The sequence below is a fragment of the Notolabrus celidotus genome, chromosome 19 (genome assembly GCF_009762535.1).
Source record: "Notolabrus celidotus isolate fNotCel1 chromosome 19, fNotCel1.pri, whole genome shotgun sequence".
NCBI classification, from domain to species: domain Eukaryota; kingdom Metazoa; phylum Chordata; class Actinopteri; order Labriformes; family Labridae; genus Notolabrus; species Notolabrus celidotus.
Window position 1 is genome coordinate 3181900 of NC_048290.1, and position 17814 is coordinate 3199713.

General features: G+C 39.1%; 2 protein-coding genes and 1 long non-coding RNA gene across 4 annotated transcripts in view; 1 reads left to right on the forward strand and 2 right to left on the reverse strand.

Moving 5' to 3' along the window:
- Positions 1 to 13193, reverse strand: otpa (orthopedia homeobox a). 2 transcript variants are annotated; one of them, XM_034709340.1, is made up of 3 exons: positions 12691 to 13193; positions 4951 to 5399; positions 1 to 1270 (listed from the first exon to the last, which is right to left on the reverse strand). In XM_034709340.1, exons 1-3 carry the CDS (start codon positions 12779 to 12781, stop codon positions 770 to 772), a joined length of 1041 nt encoding a protein of 346 aa, XP_034565231.1. In that variant the 5' UTR covers positions 12782 to 13193; the 3' UTR covers positions 1 to 769. The 2 variants fall into 2 exon arrangements, with proteins under 2 accessions (XP_034565231.1, XP_034565232.1); XM_034709341.1 differs by lacking the exon at positions 12691 to 13193 and adding an exon at positions 5864 to 5982.
- Positions 10992 to 13869, forward strand: LOC117830965. Its single transcript, XR_004634873.1, has 3 exons — positions 10992 to 11188; positions 11291 to 11389; positions 12730 to 13869. It is a non-coding gene; the product is annotated as an uncharacterized LOC117830965 (long non-coding RNA).
- Positions 13308 to 17814, reverse strand: part of tbca (tubulin cofactor a) — a 17469-nt gene continuing 12962 nt past the window's right edge. Inside the window, exon 4 of the mRNA XM_034709342.1 lies at positions 13308 to 13689. Within this exon, the coding sequence (XP_034565233.1) occupies positions 13609 to 13689 (81 nt within the window). The 3' untranslated portion in view covers positions 13308 to 13608. The remainder of the gene's footprint in view (positions 13690 to 17814) is intronic.

Here is a 17814-nt window from a genome sequence, read left to right on the forward strand (position 1 = left end):
TGACATAATTGAAAATGATTTTTATTTGATCATTTACACTGAATCCATATTATAAACATGTCCATGAAACAAAATGGTTCAAACATTTAAAAAGTCAGATTTGATCATAAGCACAGACAGAATCTTCAAACTGAAGTTTTTCACAAACTGACCAAAATGGGAACAAGAGTGTTTCCGCTACACAAAACATCCTATAGAACAGATTATAGTTAAGTCAGTGTCCAGGTCTTCATTTAGAGTATTTCCCTTATTTTTATTTTCATTTTTCTTGGGTAGCACATGCAGTCAAGTCCTCTTCTTTATCCTCCAGATTCTGTCAATCCCTACAGTCTCCTGGTGTTTGTTTTGCATGTGTCTGCATGTCCACTGTGCATCCCTTTAGGCCCCTTCAGAGTGGAAAAAGGGGATCTTCAAGCTTCTTTTTTCTTTATATCCACACAATTTGTCCTCAAAAAACCGACAGTCAGTCACCAAGCAAATGTCAGTGAAGCCCCACCACATAAGGGCTGCATGTGCCAAACAATAAATAAATAAATACAGAACAAATCCATAAGTTAATTTAAATAGACAAATAAATAGCTGTCATATGCTACATGCCAAATCATAAAATAGAGCTCAAACAGACCCAGTCTATGCAAGATCAGCAGCTTCAGTTTCCCTCTGCTTTGGAGCAAAAAAACACCAGGTGTAATATGAACAAGAATCCTGGTTGTGTCTCCTGGTGCACCGTGGATGGATGAAGAAGAACCAAATAGAAAGATGTGGTTTACTAAGTGAAGCTCATGGACACTGTGTGCTCCAGCGCTTTGCGGCGCAGCGACGCGATGCTTGTCCCTCTCCAGACGTCACTGTCCGGGGAGCTACACAGCTGAGGAGAGCCCGTCACGTTGTTCACCATCCCGGGGAAGGTGGGCTGGTAGAGGTGAGACTGCAGCCCGGAGCCGTTGGACGACATGTTGGACAGACCCATGGAGTTGGGTGGAGGTCCGGCTCCGAGGGCGCACTGAGACAGGGACTGCGCCATGGCCTGCTGGCGGCCCAGAGACGGCGGGAGCTGCAGCTGAGACACGCCGGGCATCCCCGCCGTGGCCCAGCGGGTGTCGTTGGCGTGGAAGGAGCAGAGGCTGTCGCCCATGGCCGCTGCAGCTGCGGCGGCGGAGGGGAACTGAGGCAGACCGTGGTGCGTGGGCAGAAGGGTCCCCGGAGCCCGGAACACGTTGGTGGTCTTCTTGCGCTTCTTCCACTTGGCGCGTCGGTTCTGGAACCAGACCTGCAGACAAGAGAGCGAGGGGTCAGGGGGGCTGATGGTGCACTGACAGGGCCGTGTTTTCAGGGCAGGAAGAATGATCTCACACAAGACTGTCATCCACCAACAATAAATCAGTGCCAACAGACACTGACACACTTCCATGACGTATCAGCACAAAACATGCAGGATGTATTTTAGCCTACATATTAGTCATGCCTATTTGTTGTTGTTTTGTATTTATAGCTGATGTTATTATTATTTTTATTTTATTTTTATTTGTATGTCTTATTCTTATGCCTTGTACAAAGAGAGCACAGTTTACCAAAGTCAAATTCCTTGTGTGTTCAAGCATACCTGGACAATAAAGCTGATTCTGATTCTGATTCTGATACACGTTTTTCATGGACTGTTTATTTGTAGAACAGTCTCTATCAATAATAATCAAATGAAAATTAGCCTAGTTTCTGTTTTAATTATAACCTCTATTACCTAGCTTGACATTAAACAATATATAATTTAAAGATATAACATCAGTTATGACTCATAAAATATTTTTATTTTGAAGGCCAGATTGTGGAACAGTTTTTTTTAAATGTCATATTCACTCTGATTACACCACTTCACTGCACTGTTTCTTATCCTGTTAATTGTATTTGTATTTATTAATTACACTGTATAATGCTTTTTTGGTTTTATCAGCCTAATTTTTATATTGTTCCTTTTTATATCTCTGCCCTGTATGATGACCTTGAGTGCTAAGAAAGGCGCCTTCAAATTAAATGCATTATTATTGTTATTATTATTATTATTAACATGAAGGTGACATTTTAGGGGGAAAAAATCAACAATACATTTAAAGAGTTCACCAAAAAAATAACAAAAGACATCTCTATTTTGACTTTTAACACTAAAATGCTTGGAACTCATTACAGAGTAAAATCAGAGAGTGCTGCAGCTTTACTGAATTTAAGTTGAGGATAGAATCATGGCTAAAATTAATGCAATCTTGTACTCATCACACTTAAATATATCAATTTTATGGTGTAGTGCTTTTAGCTATTCAGGCTATATTTTATTATTGTGTTGATAGTTTGGATGTTAATGCATTCATGTTGTTTCATAGTGGTAATGTATTATTGTGTAGCTGTTTAAATATTGTGCTGTTTGCTTTTAACAGAGGCTTTCTCTCTGTCTCTGGTATAACTAAATGACTGAACACTGTCCCTGTTGAAATAAACAATAAAATAAATAAATAAAATAATCCACGTGTTTCAACATAATGTGTTTAGACAAAAACTTTGATTTTGAGGTCTAATTTTTAGCTGAATTTAAGGATATATTACCTGATAAATCTGTTGTAATACTATAAGAATGCACAGTTCTCATGTGTGTTTTTTTCAGCATGTGATAATCTGTTTTTTTTTCAGAGGTGCAGAATAATTTTTTGCATTTTTCTGAATTATTTGAGCTCTAAATAATCAGTTTTCTCTGTATTTCAGGCTCCAGTTTTTCAGCCTGCTCCTGGATAATAAAGATAATGCTGCTGCTGTGACAAACGGACTTTATTCCGGAAGTCCTTGAGCCCTCTCGAGGTGTGGCTGTGCGCGTGCCTCTATGATTAATGTGCAGATTTGCTTGAGAAAGTGGCGCGCGGTAATAAGAACCTCTCTCTCTCTCTCTCTCTCCGTGTATCCAGCCGTGAAATCCGGCCTGAAATGCATTAACACTTCACAGGAAAGAAAATGTAATTTCTCATTCCGTTTAAAAAAGACAGAGTGCACCCTCAGCAGCGCGCGCGGCATTAAGACGTGCAGGGCTCTGACAGGCGGATCCTGGATCTGTTCCTCCTTCTTTCAGTCATTCCACTAATTCTTATTTTATGTTAATGCAGACTGAATGGACCCCAGCAATAATAATAATCATGATTATTATTACTCCATAATTCCGAGTGCGCATGCCATGGCTGAGGTTAATAAGGCGCAGTGGTCATATTTCCTCACGTGGATGATGTGTTGTATTTGTGCAGACTGGAGGTCGGTGAGGACAGCGAGATCACGGGGAAGGATAACCACAGTGTGTGGTGAACCTATCGGAGGTAACTCAGGTGTGTTAGATCACAGCGTCAGCTCAATCTGGGGACATTAGAAGCTGGTGATAAAGCTGACAGCATCATTTGGATCCCTTTGGATTCATCAGTCATCAACGAGGACAGCTTCTCAATCAGAAAGTAGACTAAATAATAAAAACATGAAACCTTCATTTGTTTCATAGAATAAAATAAAATATGTTTGTTTGACTTTCCATTAAATGCTCAGATAGTGATTTATATGTATTGTGTTTGCTTTTTGTATATCTTTACTAAATAACGACCTGCTCTAATAATCTCTGGTGTCATGTTGGAGACTGACCAGATGAAGCTCGTGTGAATTCCACGGGTTGTATGTGAATAAGACACACACCTTATAAATATCATGACCTTGATAAACAAACAAAATTCCCTTTCTTTTACTGTGTATTTCTTTTAACTTGCATTTATTTTATTTTATTTGGAAATATAAATTACATTTTGGAATATATTTTTAAATATGTCTTTTTAAAACGTGTAAATAATTTTAATGTGAGAAAAAATAAGAAATGAATGGTTGGAGATTTGTGCACCACTGAAATATTTTTTTTAAAGCCACATTAGTCACAGATTAAAAATGTATATTCTTGCACACACACCATCCGTTTTGTGTAATCAGCTCTTTATAATTATCATCCACAGGTGCAATGATTACTGGCAGGATATTCACTGTTTAACATGCTGCACACTGTGTTTGTGCAACTTTCTAATGAAGAAGCAAGTGAATGTGGACATAGAGTACATATTTATTATTATTGTTGTTATTGTTATTATTACACCATTATAATTACTGTCTTTTCATCCTCTACTTTGAGCTGTTTAAGAACTAAATGTTCCCCAAAGGAGATCAATATATTATTTTATCTTATCTTATCTTACATGCTTTTCTACTTAAGAGTTCAAATTTACTTTGAGTTTGAATTTCAGATTCTGAAGCAGGTGAAATCACAACATTTAAATCCAAGTACTTCATTTTTATTTTATTTGATATAAGGATGCATTTTAGATTAGAAGTCACATTTTAAAGTGCACAATTATTTCTTATTTGATCTGTCCTCTTCTTGCATTTTCAATATCCTTTTTTCATTTTTGTCTTTTCTTTTATTTGATCTTAATAATCATGTAATTTGGTTTTCTTTTTACAGTAATTCACCAAATTTGGAGCATCCTTGATCCTTATTTTTAAAGGTGTCCTGTTGTTTTGTTCGCATATTAAAATATTAATAAACAGAAATGATAATTCAGGGTGAATAGAGGATGAGAAGGCTGCTGGATTTAATCTCATTGAATGATATTTTGTATTAGTTTGTTTGATCCTGAGTCCTGTTTGTTATCGGGTTGTTATTTTGAATTTTAGGATTCAGTTTTTAAATTCAGCCCTGGCTTCTTTCTGTCCTCCTTTTAGCGCGTGCTGTATGTTTAATGCTGCATGTTTAAAATAACCTGAAGGATGCATCCTGCAGGTATGAAACCGCACGTGAGTCTTTGTGTCTCCTCTCTGCCTCTGACTGGTCTCGCGCTCTGTTATTTCTCCTCCATGTTGATTAAAAACACAGATCAGTCTCGAGCCTCCTACCTGCACTCTGGATTCCGTCAGGCCGATCCTCAGCGCCAGCTCCTCGCGCATGAAGATGTCCGGGTAGTGCGTTTTGGCGAAGCTCCTCTCCAGCTCGTTGAGCTGCGCAGGCGTGAAGCGGGTCCGGTGCCGCTTCTGTTTCTGGCTCTGGCTCTGGCTCTGCTGCGACCCGGACTGGTTCTGGTTGTTGTTGTTGTTGTTCTGCTGCTTCTCCTGCTCTTTGCTGTTCACCTGCACCGTGTTGGGTCCCCCTCCTCCTCCTCCTCCTCCTCCACCTCCACCGCCGCTGCTGATATCATCACCGGGGAGCATCGTGGTTCCTTCCACGCCGTCCGGACCTGGACCGAGCTCCCCGGAGTGTCCCCCCGGGTCAGGTCCTCCTCCACCGCCTAGCCTGCACTTTAAAGCCTCCCTGTGGCCCAGGAGCTCCGCCGCGGCATCCTTCATCCCTGCACACACAACAAGCACAGCTGGTAAGAATAAAAAGTGAGAGTGTTTGCTCTGCAGGAGGAAGAAAAGACATGTTAGATTTGAAAAACAGCACATGCAGAATACTTGACAGGCAGATATTGTGAATTATAAAAAGCAGAAAGATGATTTCTCTGCAGTGAAGAAAAGCTTTGCATGCATTAGAAATACAAATGCAGAATCTAAAAGTACTGCAGCTCTTTAAGAGAGAGACACAATCACAGCATGCACACCACAATCTGCTCCTTAAATACTCTTAATTCAATTCGATCCAACGATATCTTAGGAAATTGTTAAATCAAATTACGCAGTAATATAATAATAATAATTACTTTTCCAATGAATTAAGCGAGTTTAGCTCACTTCAGTCACATTAAGACCATCTAAGAAGCAAATTGACAATTTTCACAGCTTGATTTAAGATTAGAAGTCGCCTCCAGCTTACAGTAGAGTTGAAGACCGGAGTTTGGTGATGATAACTCACCGAGGCGAGCATCCAGGAGGTCGGCATGAGATAGCATTGCGCACCGCTCCAGGGCGAAGTGCTATTCCCACAAAAAATAAAAAATCTCTATGACTTTAACCTATTTAAGAAATATATATGGCCTAAATGAAAGCAAATTCGGTTTGTGGTTAAAAGGGAGGTTCGTTGCATTATAATGTAGTTTAGAGAAATGGGGAGGCGCTTAACAACGGAATGAACCCATGAGCTTCTCCAAACGAGGACCAATCAGAGCTGAAGCCTGAGGTATGTCAGCCCTGGACCCCCTCCACCACCCCCTCCTCCACCTCCTCCATCCTCTCACATCCACAAGTTCATTCCTCCTCATTCCTGTAATTGGCTTTGATTTCTCCTCCAAATTACATCCAATAAAATAACCTGATTTAATATCTGTGTGAAAGCTTCGACCCGTTCAAGAAGTGTTGGATCACTGCAATATTTGTTTAATTGCGCGTGCTGTTTTTGAGCAGGAAGAGGAGGAAAAAAACATGGCTGCATTAACACCAAACACATAATAAAGTCTGTGTAATCATAACATAAAAGTGCATTTACTTTTAGTGCATTCTCACCTCCATTATGACCTCTTTAACGCCTCCTGGAGACCAAGTGAACCTCCTCTAATATCTCTGATTCCCCTCTCAGCCCAACAACAAACTTTATATAATTCTAACCACACTCATTTTCAAGGCCATTAGGCTTTTATGTAATTAGAGCCAAATCCATACACGCCTTTATTGCAAATATCAGAGTAAGATCAGTATAAATTAGTGCTAATTTACTACTGTTTAGGCCCGACTGTCAGGAAGGGAGGGACTTGTTTTAAATGATGTGTGAGCAAATTAATTCGGCGGAAAGTGGAGGGAGTTTAACACGAGCTCGCCTTTGATAAAAGGGGGACACAGTGAGTGCACGTGAATAACTGACACCTGCGTGGAAACACAAAAGCATGTTTGGATCATTTAGAAAAAAGGGGGGGGCTTTTATTTGGGATTTTTCACAATCTATCCAAATTAAGGTTCTTCTTGTGCCAAATGAGACAAGACGGGAAAAAAAGCAGCTATATGTGATGAATTTAAAGCAATACTCTGTTAAACAAGCACATTTCAAATACACACACACACACACACACACACACACGCACTCGAGTCTGTCAAATATTTGAGGAGCAAAATAAAATCAGACATGTTTTATGGACAGCTGTCAGGACGTTTTTTGAGGGAGCAGCTTTTAGTTATTCTGTGCGTAAAAATGTGGCACAAAGGAGGCGTCCGAGCGTGAACCCAGGGCTCGTTTGGCTTTCTTTTCTTCCACCGTCCAGGCTTCTGTTGCTGCTGCTGCTGCTGCTCATCCTTTATATGTCTGCAATCTGGTGGCAGGAGAGAGGGACCGACACAGACACAGAGGGACCGGCAGGGAGAGGAGAAGTCTGCGGGTGTCGCATTCGGACGCACACGGAGGAGAGTCTGTGGAGAAGAAGACGCGCGCTTGGAGATATTTCTTGTCCTTTTTTTATTCTAATTCTGAATCCGAGCTGTTTGTATTTTAAGAGCTGAATTAAAGGTGGACTTTAAGGATTTAGAACAGAAACAAAAGGCTCTAAATTCAGAGTGATTTGTGTTTTTATCACATTGTTCGTTTTTTTGTTTCCTCTAGAATTATAAAGACATTATTCACCATTACGCACGCGTCTTAATAATCCTGTACAAACTTGGTGTGTTTACTCTCTCCACCGTCTGCTTTACAAGCTCCTCTCTGCGCGCTGAGAGCCTCTAAGCATCATTTAAAATCATCACATTGCAGGATGATGGATCGCGCTCTTCATTTTACGACTTTTCAATAGCTCAGTGCTTTTATAGCTGAACAAACACACAGTGGATGAGTCCTCTGGTGGCAGCAGGTCATATTTTAACCCAAACAACGAGAGAGGGGATGATGAGGCGTCAGGACGCGACGGGGATATTTACTGCTGAGGGGCCTAAACACGAGAAATAAGAAAAATTTGATCAAATAATATCTCAAAATTTAATTTGATTTAATATTTACCAGGAATAAAAAGCCCATTTATGTAGTTTTAAAAGGCGATTTTGTAGTTTTTCATTCTGATTGCACATATATAATTGCTGCAAACGAAAATTGGCTGTTTATGAAGCTTGTCTGTTATTTATAGATCATTCATTGTAAGATTAAATGCTCTATTATGAAATGATGGATCATAAAACACAATGGTATATATATTTAATGCATATATAATCATTATTATTAGTCTATTTATTCTATAGGCTGTAGAGCAAATGTGTTAGATGAATTATTCTTGATGCTGTTGTTTCTGTTTGATGCAATGTGTTCACTCCAGCTAATTTAAAGGCATATTTCGCTTAATGGTGTCAACAGTGTGCGTGTGTGTGTGAGAGAGAGAGAGAGAGTGTGTGTTGGAGTGTGTTATGCTGACTTGATAAGGCTGTAATTAGGGTAAACAAGCACCAAAGCTACAGAGAAGTTGCATCTTTCCCCTACAGACTCATACAAACACTAACAAGCTCCCATCAATCTCATCCATGACAGAAATATTAAAAATAGCAGAGAAAAAAAATAAACACCCCACACGTGAAAGTTAATGCGGTGCATCTGAGTGGAAAGTAGACATTTTCACGCGCTGTGGAGATGAGGAGTGACTTTTAATAAAAACAGAAAATAATGTAATGTAATAAAGTAAATGTGGTGTTGGAGTGAAGCCTGGAAATGTGGTGCTCATTGCGGGGCTGGATCACGTGACCTTGTCCATATACAGTACAAACATCCAAACCTCTCCAGGCCCGCAGGTGATTTTTGCCCCCTCCTCTCCTCCTCTCCTCCCCTCCTTTCCTCTCCTCTCTCTGCAGTCTGTATTCACTCAATTAGAGATTTCTGAGGAGAAAAACAATCGATCTTCAATCTGCACGAGCCCCAGTTTAACAAATGAGATTCTTGTTTCATGCAGCTGATTTGGTGACAGTCTGCGGGGGATTAGGGGGAATAAGTTACTGTGTTCAGAGAAGAAAAGGAGGAGGGGGAGATCGAGGGGATGTTGGAAAGGGTTGTTACAAACACAGAACTGTCTGCTCTTGCAGCATCCAGCTGCAAAACAAAAAAAAAGTTGACAAGGACTAAGTTTAACTGATACAAATTAGAGAATAAGAGTTGAGTGAGGGGATGATGAGGGACTTCTGTTTACCGCTTCAGCGTCAGCGCAGAGGCGGTAACGCGTCGCTTCAGCGTCAACGCAAGGACACCTTTTGTGAATATATTCTCTCAGCTTATTTTTAATATATTGACTTTAAAATGTAAATTATCAATCACCAGTAAAAAGAGGCATTCAGTTTCTTATGAAATAGAAGGACTAAAAAAAATCAAAGACAAGAATATAACCACAAAATATTAAAATTCACCCACAGCATCACTTTTGGATAACCAGCTATCGATTATATGCAAATTAAAGTAAGTTAACCCTTATGAGGGCAAAGCCTCTCTTTATATACTATGTACAGTATGAGTTATCTTTTACACTATATGTTGTAAAACTGTATAATATATGTTGTAATGTAAAATTGATGCAGTGACATGTAGCCTAGCTTTGTTGGTTGTTGGTGTAATTTGAATATACAATCAATATCTAGGTTATAGCATAACCACATGTTAAATATGGTTATTATACATTATATCTCTGGTAAAATATGTAATATTTCATCTGTAATGTAGCTGAACTGTAGAGGTAAAAAATATGATACTGCTCTATATTATAAGCATTTTAGCTAACAATACAAAAAAGCTTAATTTTAATAGGCTATTGGACTTAATTTGCAAATTCAGTTACAAAGTCTCTATTACCATATCCTTGGATTGTACTGGCCTATATCAAGGTTAAATGTTCATTTAGTGTTAATGTATGTGTGTTTTCTGATAATTCACAGGAAATGGGTCAGGTAATCATGGTGATAAAGCTGTTGCAATTACTGTGAATAACGACAAAGCATCATTCAGTGTCAAGTAGTCTATGTTAGAGAATTAAGAGCATAGCCTGCAATTGTAAACAGAAATTTAACCCTCCTGTTATGTTTGTTTCTCAGGGACAGCAATAATGTTCCTGGGTCAACTTGACCCAGGGCATATTTAATTATCCCAAAGTGTCAAAATCCAAATAAACATTTTTTAAATCTCATTCTTAACTCCATTACTAACCATTTAAATCAACATTTAGTGCACAGGTGTTCTTTAATTCTCACAGATCATGGTTCAATGAGGATAACTTACTCGGTTCTTTTTCATGAACAGTTGCAAAGAAACATTTAGTATTTGACACTTCTGACCCCTTTTAGCCTCCACTGTGACTGCAGGGTCAAATTGACCCAAGACCACACTGTCTATGTAATATAAACACACAGGGTGGTTGCAAAGGTATGAAATGAACCATTTTCATTTCAATATTTAAGCTAATTAAGCCAACAGAAGAAGTTTCATAACAAAAAAATACTTCTAATATTTCTTTTAGATATTTGAACTTTAAAAAGGGTCAATTTGACCCGCAACATAACAGGAGGGGTTAAAGTAGGCTACTTGCCTTTAAGTATTTACAATTTTTCTTATGATTTAAAAAAGTAGATATGTTACTTTTTGCTTCATTACATGCAACTTTCACCTGGTTCACATTTTTCCTTTAATATGTTGCAACCAGAAGAATTAATCTATGTATAAAACATGATTTGTTTCAGTAGATTCAACTGTGCATCAACATATTTAAATGCTGCTTCTAAGTGAGACAATATATTTATGATATTATATAATGAATAACTCCCAGATGAGGCCCATAATGCTGCCACATGTACTGCCTATACACATTTTTCATGAATCAGGTGGATCAGGACTTTCTAACACTCTTAAAGTCACTTTAATTCAGGGGATGTCAACATTCCTTATTCCCCAGCCCGCGCATGCTCAGATGAGTCCTCCGCCTGGTCCTGTGGTCATATAAACCCAGATGTAAGCGCCCATCCGCCGCATCTCATGCCTCAATTAGCGCCGCTGCCCTCTGCACGGACTCGATTAGGCCGTGATTTATCCGAAAGAAATATAATTATAGCTCCAAATAAAATAATCAGCATTGAAGAGCGATTTCCTTAACGAGATGGAGCGGGGTGGAAGCCACGGAGTAGCAGCGCCTCATTAGGGCCCTAATGAGACTTTGGGGTGATCCCGATAATTATCGAAATGTGTAAAATAAGGATCAAGTCAAATGTAACCTTAATTTGTCTGCCAATTGAGTTCATTTATTAGTGGGACTATTTAGGAAGGACTCTGTCAGCCTTTAATACGAGGTGTGTTTTTTCTGTGTAATAGATGTGACCGCAGCACGAGCTGTTTTATCATTCATAACCAGAACCAACATTAGTCACGTGACTGACAGGGCGTCCCAAAGTGATGCTGTCTTTACTGCAGGTGAGGACAGAACACAATCACTGCTCTGATAACAGGAACACCATGATGATACACTTTACTATTAAACTATCAGGGTTACTGATTCACCAATGATGTTTTACTTCTGATGCCAATAAGGAGAAAATTAAAATACATTAATTTTAGATAATCAAAAAAACTGCTACTTCAGCTGTATTTTATATGGATTTAAGGTCATTTTCAGGCTTCAACTATTAGTCAATGTATTAATAAGTTGAGCTGCAAAAATGGATATTAACTATTAAATCTAATTGACCAAAATCTTTTGTTTTTCAAAACGTTAATCAGCCTCTATAACAGTTTTTTCAAGGTTTGCAAATGTCAAAACTGCAAGTTATGTTTAATGAAAATATTAAGAAATTCTCTTTTCACATGTATATTAAATACCAATAAATACATGGATTTGAAGTCCTTTTCAGGCTTCATCTATTAGTCAACGTTAATTAGTTGAGCTGCAGAAAATGGATATAAATTATTAAATTTAATTGACTAAAATGTTTTGTTTTATAAAGAGAAGATATTTAACACTGATTTCAGCCAGTTCTACAGCTTTTCAAGTTTGGCGAATCACAAAACTGCAAGTTATGTGTATAGAAAATATGAAGAAATGCTCTTTTTATATATATATTAAATACCAATAAATACCTTTTCATATATATATTAAATATCAAAAAAATACCTGGATTTTAAGTCATTTTCAGGCTTCAACTATTAGTCAACATATTAATTAGTTGGGTGGCAGGAAATGGATAGAAACTATTAAATGTAATTGTTTAATTTGTTTTTAATAGGTAAGACATTTAACATCGATTTCAGCCAGTTTTACAGCTTTGTAAGTTTTGCAAATCACAAAACTGCAAGATATGTTTAAAAACAATATGAAGAAATGCTCTTTTCATATGTATATTAAATACCAATAAATACCTGGATTTTAAGTCATTTACAGGCTTCATCTATTAGTCGACATATTAATTGGATGGGTGGCAGAAAATGGATAGAAATAATTCAATCTAATTGACCAATTTTTTTTTTCAAAGGGAAGATATTTTACACCGATTTCAGCCAGTCCTTTTCATGTTTTGCTAATCCCAAAACTGCAAGTTTTTGTAAAGAAAATATGAAGAAATGCTCTTTTTAGTGTCTTTAGAACAGATATTTTCCACTTTTCTCCATTTAATCTGAAATTAAACTGAATATATTCGTTTTTTAGGACATACAAAAGCAACACCGACCATTTAAACCATTTAAATAGTTGATTAATTATCACCCAACAATATACTGACTTGTTATAAAGAGAACGCTGCCTCTCTCTCCAACTCCAGGCTGCTCTTGAAGAAATACATCATGGATTTCTGGCTCAAAGGTTGGCTGCATTTGGTTCCTTCAATAGGACATCATGACAGAGGGAGAGGAGACTGGACATCGGTGCACAGGACAAAGTGACACAGCAAAAATAAAGGTTTCCTCAGTTTGCTTACACTCAAATGTGACGCCTCATTTCTCTCAGGGATCAAGCCACTGTGGGAATGTAGTCCTAGAAACATCCACTGAAAGAGGACTTTACGGATGCAGATTCCAAATGGGTTGTTCAAGGAACTAGTTCTTATCACTTCGACTTTAATTACAAACTTGAGCAATCTATGTACATTATAAGAAACAGATTTAGGGACAGGCACAAGAAGAAAAGTGGAAGATCTTAGTTTGCATTTAAATAATTGATTGAAATGTTGAGAATAAAATGAGAGTAAAAGATCTTCCTCTGTTGATTGTCTTTTACACGTCCCTCATACGTTTCTGTAAAAATAGAAAGCACTGTAATGTCATCTTACTTCAATTCAACCAAGCATTGTACAAACAGCTGGTAAGTGATGTGTAATTGGAGAAAAGACAGCAGACAGAGTACGTTTGTGTTTGTTTAATCGTGTCTATGAAGTCATGAAGACTATGTTTTAGTAAGAAGAGTAAAGCCTGGAGAAATAACTGATCTAAACCGAATGTTTTCAAGTCTTCTTCTTGGATTTTACACATGCGAGAGGATCGATCAGATGTGGTGACACGTTAACAGTAAACAGTAGAAATAATCACATCAAGAAAAGAGAACAGACTCAGTTCGGCTCCACGGTTGCAAACAGGGCCTGACGAAAGGAATGGACATTTAAAGCAAGTGAAATCTCACAGTGAGAACAGAAACAGAGCAGAAATCATCCTTCAAGCTTCACTGAGTCCAATATGTTTCGAGCCTCTTTGAACTCCTCTGATTCGTTTAAATCCTCTTCTGTTTCCTGGGAAGACACAAACACACACACACAAGGGTTTTCTGTTATTGCCATTTCAGAAAAATACAGCCACCTCCTGCACACGAGATAAGGAGGAACAGCGAGGTACTTACAAAAAAATCCACAACTTTATCTTTATCCACCTTTTTTGTGCCGCGGTTAGAAAAGCTTGAGGTCATATTTCAGAGTGAAGATGATCGGAGTCTGGAGCGTGTGCACAACATATTTCAATAAACTGAAGTAAATAAACTTGTTTCTCCACCTCTCTCTTCTTCTCTGCTCCAAAAACAGTAGCTAACACAGCAAGCTTCTACTACAGCAGCCACCAGTCTGATTTACATGACCCCTTTCCCTCACAACAACAACGATGGTGGACAACGGCAGCTTGTCTCCTCAGGCGACCGCTGCTTTGCCTTGGAACCCATTAGTCCCTTTTATTTTTTCGCTGCAGGACAATGGAGGAAACACGTTTGGTTTGTGTTTTGATCACGGCAACCCCACCCCCTGCCCCTCGCCCCTGCATAAGCGGTTTGCGGTTCTAGACCAAGCAGCAACCTCCGGTCTAAAAAAATGAGTCCAATGTGGAAATGCTAAAAACTGCAGTTCATGGAGGATCCGCTTGAGGCTGGCTCCGGAAGTACCGGAAACCACACACACACCAATTCATAAAAGCCGATCAGGGTTCCCACTCTTTTCCAGAGATCATTTTCCAGAGATCATTTTCCAGGACATTTCCAGTGATGATCAAGCTGGTATGACAGTCTAAATTGAGTTCCTAATTTAGTTCCTAAATAGTCTAATGTGTTCCTCTCAGTGGAAGTCTACATTGAAGACATGCAGTCTATGGCTATCCATGAAATCATCTCTTACATGCTTAAAAATTAAGGCAAATTGGTTATAGAATAATGCAACCACAGATGTACAGAATTTACTTTATTAGTGCAACCAAGTAACAATGATGGGCAACTCTCATCTCAGCTTTCTCTTTTCTCAAAATATATAAATCTAGCTAAGTAAAAAACAAAAGAGCCAGCAAAGGACTCTGGAAGCTGCCTTACTGAAATAAATATATAATAATAATAATCAGAGGATCTGAGCATAAATTGACCTAAATAGATCTGAATGACAAAAATGGTCACAAATGTTGAATGGGGATGTGTTTTTTTAACCTTGTTAGATCGCACACAGTCATGTTGGAAACATTTTCCAGGTGTTTTCCAGAACTGGAAAACTGGTCAACTGTTTTCCAGGTTTTCCAGGAAGTGTGGGAACCCTGCCGATCTTTACAGCAGAAATAAACATGTTTACAGCCTGGTACAAAAGACGAGTGTAGTCTGGATAGCTCATTTCTCGATCGGCACACACTGTACGGGCGGTGAATTTTATTCTATCGTGGCAATTTCAAAGATATTAAGATTACAAGTTTTCCAATGAGAGGGACTGCTGCCTGCGGGAACACTGTAGCTGTTGGCTAGGAGGCTCAAAGCCCGCCTCTTTATGTCACTATCACTCCACAGCAGTAATATGGCTCCCGCCGACAATTGGCCTCAAAACAGCTCTTCAGAAACAGATGGGTGACGTCACGGATACTACGTCCATATTTTATACGGTCTATGTTCTAGATCAGCAAAGAGTTGGAGCCGCTCTGGAACCGATTTTCCTGTCCTTGAGCCGGTTCACTCGCAGTCAAAACCAGGGGTGCATCTCGCTCGGCTGGAAGTGACGCTTCCAGCAAAGTGTCTGCCCCCTAGTGGCTGGCTGCAGTATAGGTCAAAAACTCTGTCTCCCCCATTCATTTGAATGGGGCTGCAGTCAAACTTTAAAAAATAAATACACGTCGTACGAATGTTTCTCACATCCGTATGCTGTGGTGATAGGTAGTTAGTATTTGACTGTTTTGTGTTCAAGTCCTCTTTTTCATCCGGGCTTTGCTTTGATTCACAGCCGCCGTAGAGGGAAACTTAAATGGACACACAGCGTCTTGTGACGCTACGCTGTAGGACTGAGCTCTTTACAGAGGCAACCACAGAAATTCAGTGGCTTCACAGGCTCTGGCTGCACAATGGCTGCGCCCAGGAGAGGGATTTTTTGGCTTCAGAACTGAACAGAATTGAGCAAAGGCTCCGAACCGACCCTGAAACTGCCTCAGTCAAAAAGGGGTAATACAGAGTCCTTACTCATCCTTTGATTGGTATTATCTCTCAGTTTTAAATGTCTGTCAAAGTGATAGACAGATAGACAGCCAGGTAATGCTAAACTGGCAACAATAACATCTGAACTAAGAGAGTACACACAGCTACTTCTGAGTCCTCCACAGGTTTAGGATTGGTACCATACGACGGCTGCATGTATTGCATTGGAAGTGAATGTGGGTTTCAGATTATGTAGAAGGACAGACATCAGAACATCTTAACTTCAGTCACTCATGTCCTCGGATCTAAATTTAGCAGCTAAAGGCTGGATGGAGGAGTAACGTCACAGTTTGGTGTCCGTGCCCTTTAATCAAGAGTGTGCGAGTTCCTGCGGTGGTCACCCCGGTGACAGCGCTGCTAATGAACTGTGATGAGCGTGTGCATATGTGCATGTCTGTTTAAGAGGAAGAAAGAAGAAGAAGAAGAAGAGGAGGCTGAGTGATAAGGAAAGGGACATGCTGCTAATTCCAGGTCAGCTCTCATGTGAGTGACTCACAGCAGCAGCTGCCTGACTGCTGCTCTGCATTAATTGAGATGACCCTGAGACATGCATGCTTATGTTTGCTTCGCACCATATCAACTTCAGTCCTGAAAGGATAAGCACACCATTGCTAATTGGTGTAACGTGTGGTACTTCAGTGGATTTAAATTCAAGATGGCGAGAATCACAAACAAACAAGTATTGTGTCGTCGGGCAGAAAGTTTATTTCAATCTGCTGGGCGAGATTTTTACACCACATTGTTTCAACTCACAACATTTAGTGTGCAGTTTTCTCTGATTTTCAGAGGTAGGGATGCAAAATGGTCAGAGAGCATGTTTTTGTGTCCTGCATGAAACTAGGAGAACACCAAAAACCAAAACCTTCACCAGATAGTCCTGCAGGAACCGTGGACACCAGAACCTCTTGGTCGAGATTGGGGGAATGTTTAGTGTTCATCATCTGACTTCATCCTGTTAGTGTTTTAAATTTTCAGACTAGTTCTACAAAAATTAAACTCAGCTGTGAGCCTTTAGAGCAACCTGAGTCTGTAGGGTTTAGGGACGGGCAATGATTTTCCAATATTCGTTCACTAAGTAAAAATCTAAGAGTTATTTTGAATATTTACTCATTTTAAAAAGTATAATTTTTCATTGTTTTCACCGGTGCCTGGTTGTAATACAGCATTCCCACCAGACGGGGGCCACACAGCGTCTTAAAGCTGTTTGCTAACCGCATTAAATAACAGAAGAAGAAGAATGCTAACTGCATTAAACAGCAAAAGAAGAATAGAAGCCAATGATTATCGAATAGTATATGCCCGTCCCTGGTAGGGTTCATCCTCTGGGAACAATGAACGTCCAAACAAAACTTCATAAAGAGAATAACTTCAGAGCACTCACTGTTATTCCTCTGTGAGGACATTCTTGCAGTTAAAAGTCACATCTCCTTCACCTCTAATATTCTGATAGGTTTTTAAATATTCATGTTTCTAGATGGAGTTTAGTCACCCAGTGTTTGAAGTTATCAGAGACACAAGCCGAGCTAAGAGTAGCTCAGAGACAGCAGAGCGTCAGAGACACGGCCTTTAATATCAATCTGCTTTTTTTTTTTAAAACTTTCTTCTGAAACATTTTCTTCGGGGTGCGTTCGCTTCAAAGACGAGGAGAACTTTAAAGATTGTTTGACTTTGCATTAAAAGCTTTGAGAGAGATGAACCCTGGTTTTATAGAGGGTTTCTATTTTTAGAACGCCACTGGATGCAACAGTGGAAACTGTTTATATTTTGGATTTGAGCTAGAAACAGACGGTGAAGGACACAAACTAAATTTATAACTATATATATATACTATATAAATATAATAAATACATTTCCAGGCCTAAATAAAATCAGTTTACATTTTTTTCATTTTCCTTTTTTTCATTCTTTTTTAATTCCATTCTTCTCCTTGTTGTAGCTC

Excerpts from the sequence above, each read along its gene's own strand:
- otpa (XM_034709340.1), bottom strand. The coding sequence starts at position 12,781 with ATGCAGCCAACCTTTGAGCCAGAAATCCATGATGTATTTCTTCAAGAG. Across the intron at positions 5,400-12,690 it reads CAGCGTTCTCTTTATAACAA|GGATGAAGGATGCCGCGGCG; the intron begins GTCAGTATATTG and ends TTGTGTGTGCAG. Across the intron at positions 1,271-4,950 it reads TGACGGAATCCAGAGTGCAG|GTCTGGTTCCAGAACCGACG; the intron begins GTAGGAGGCTCG and ends TCTTGTCTGCAG.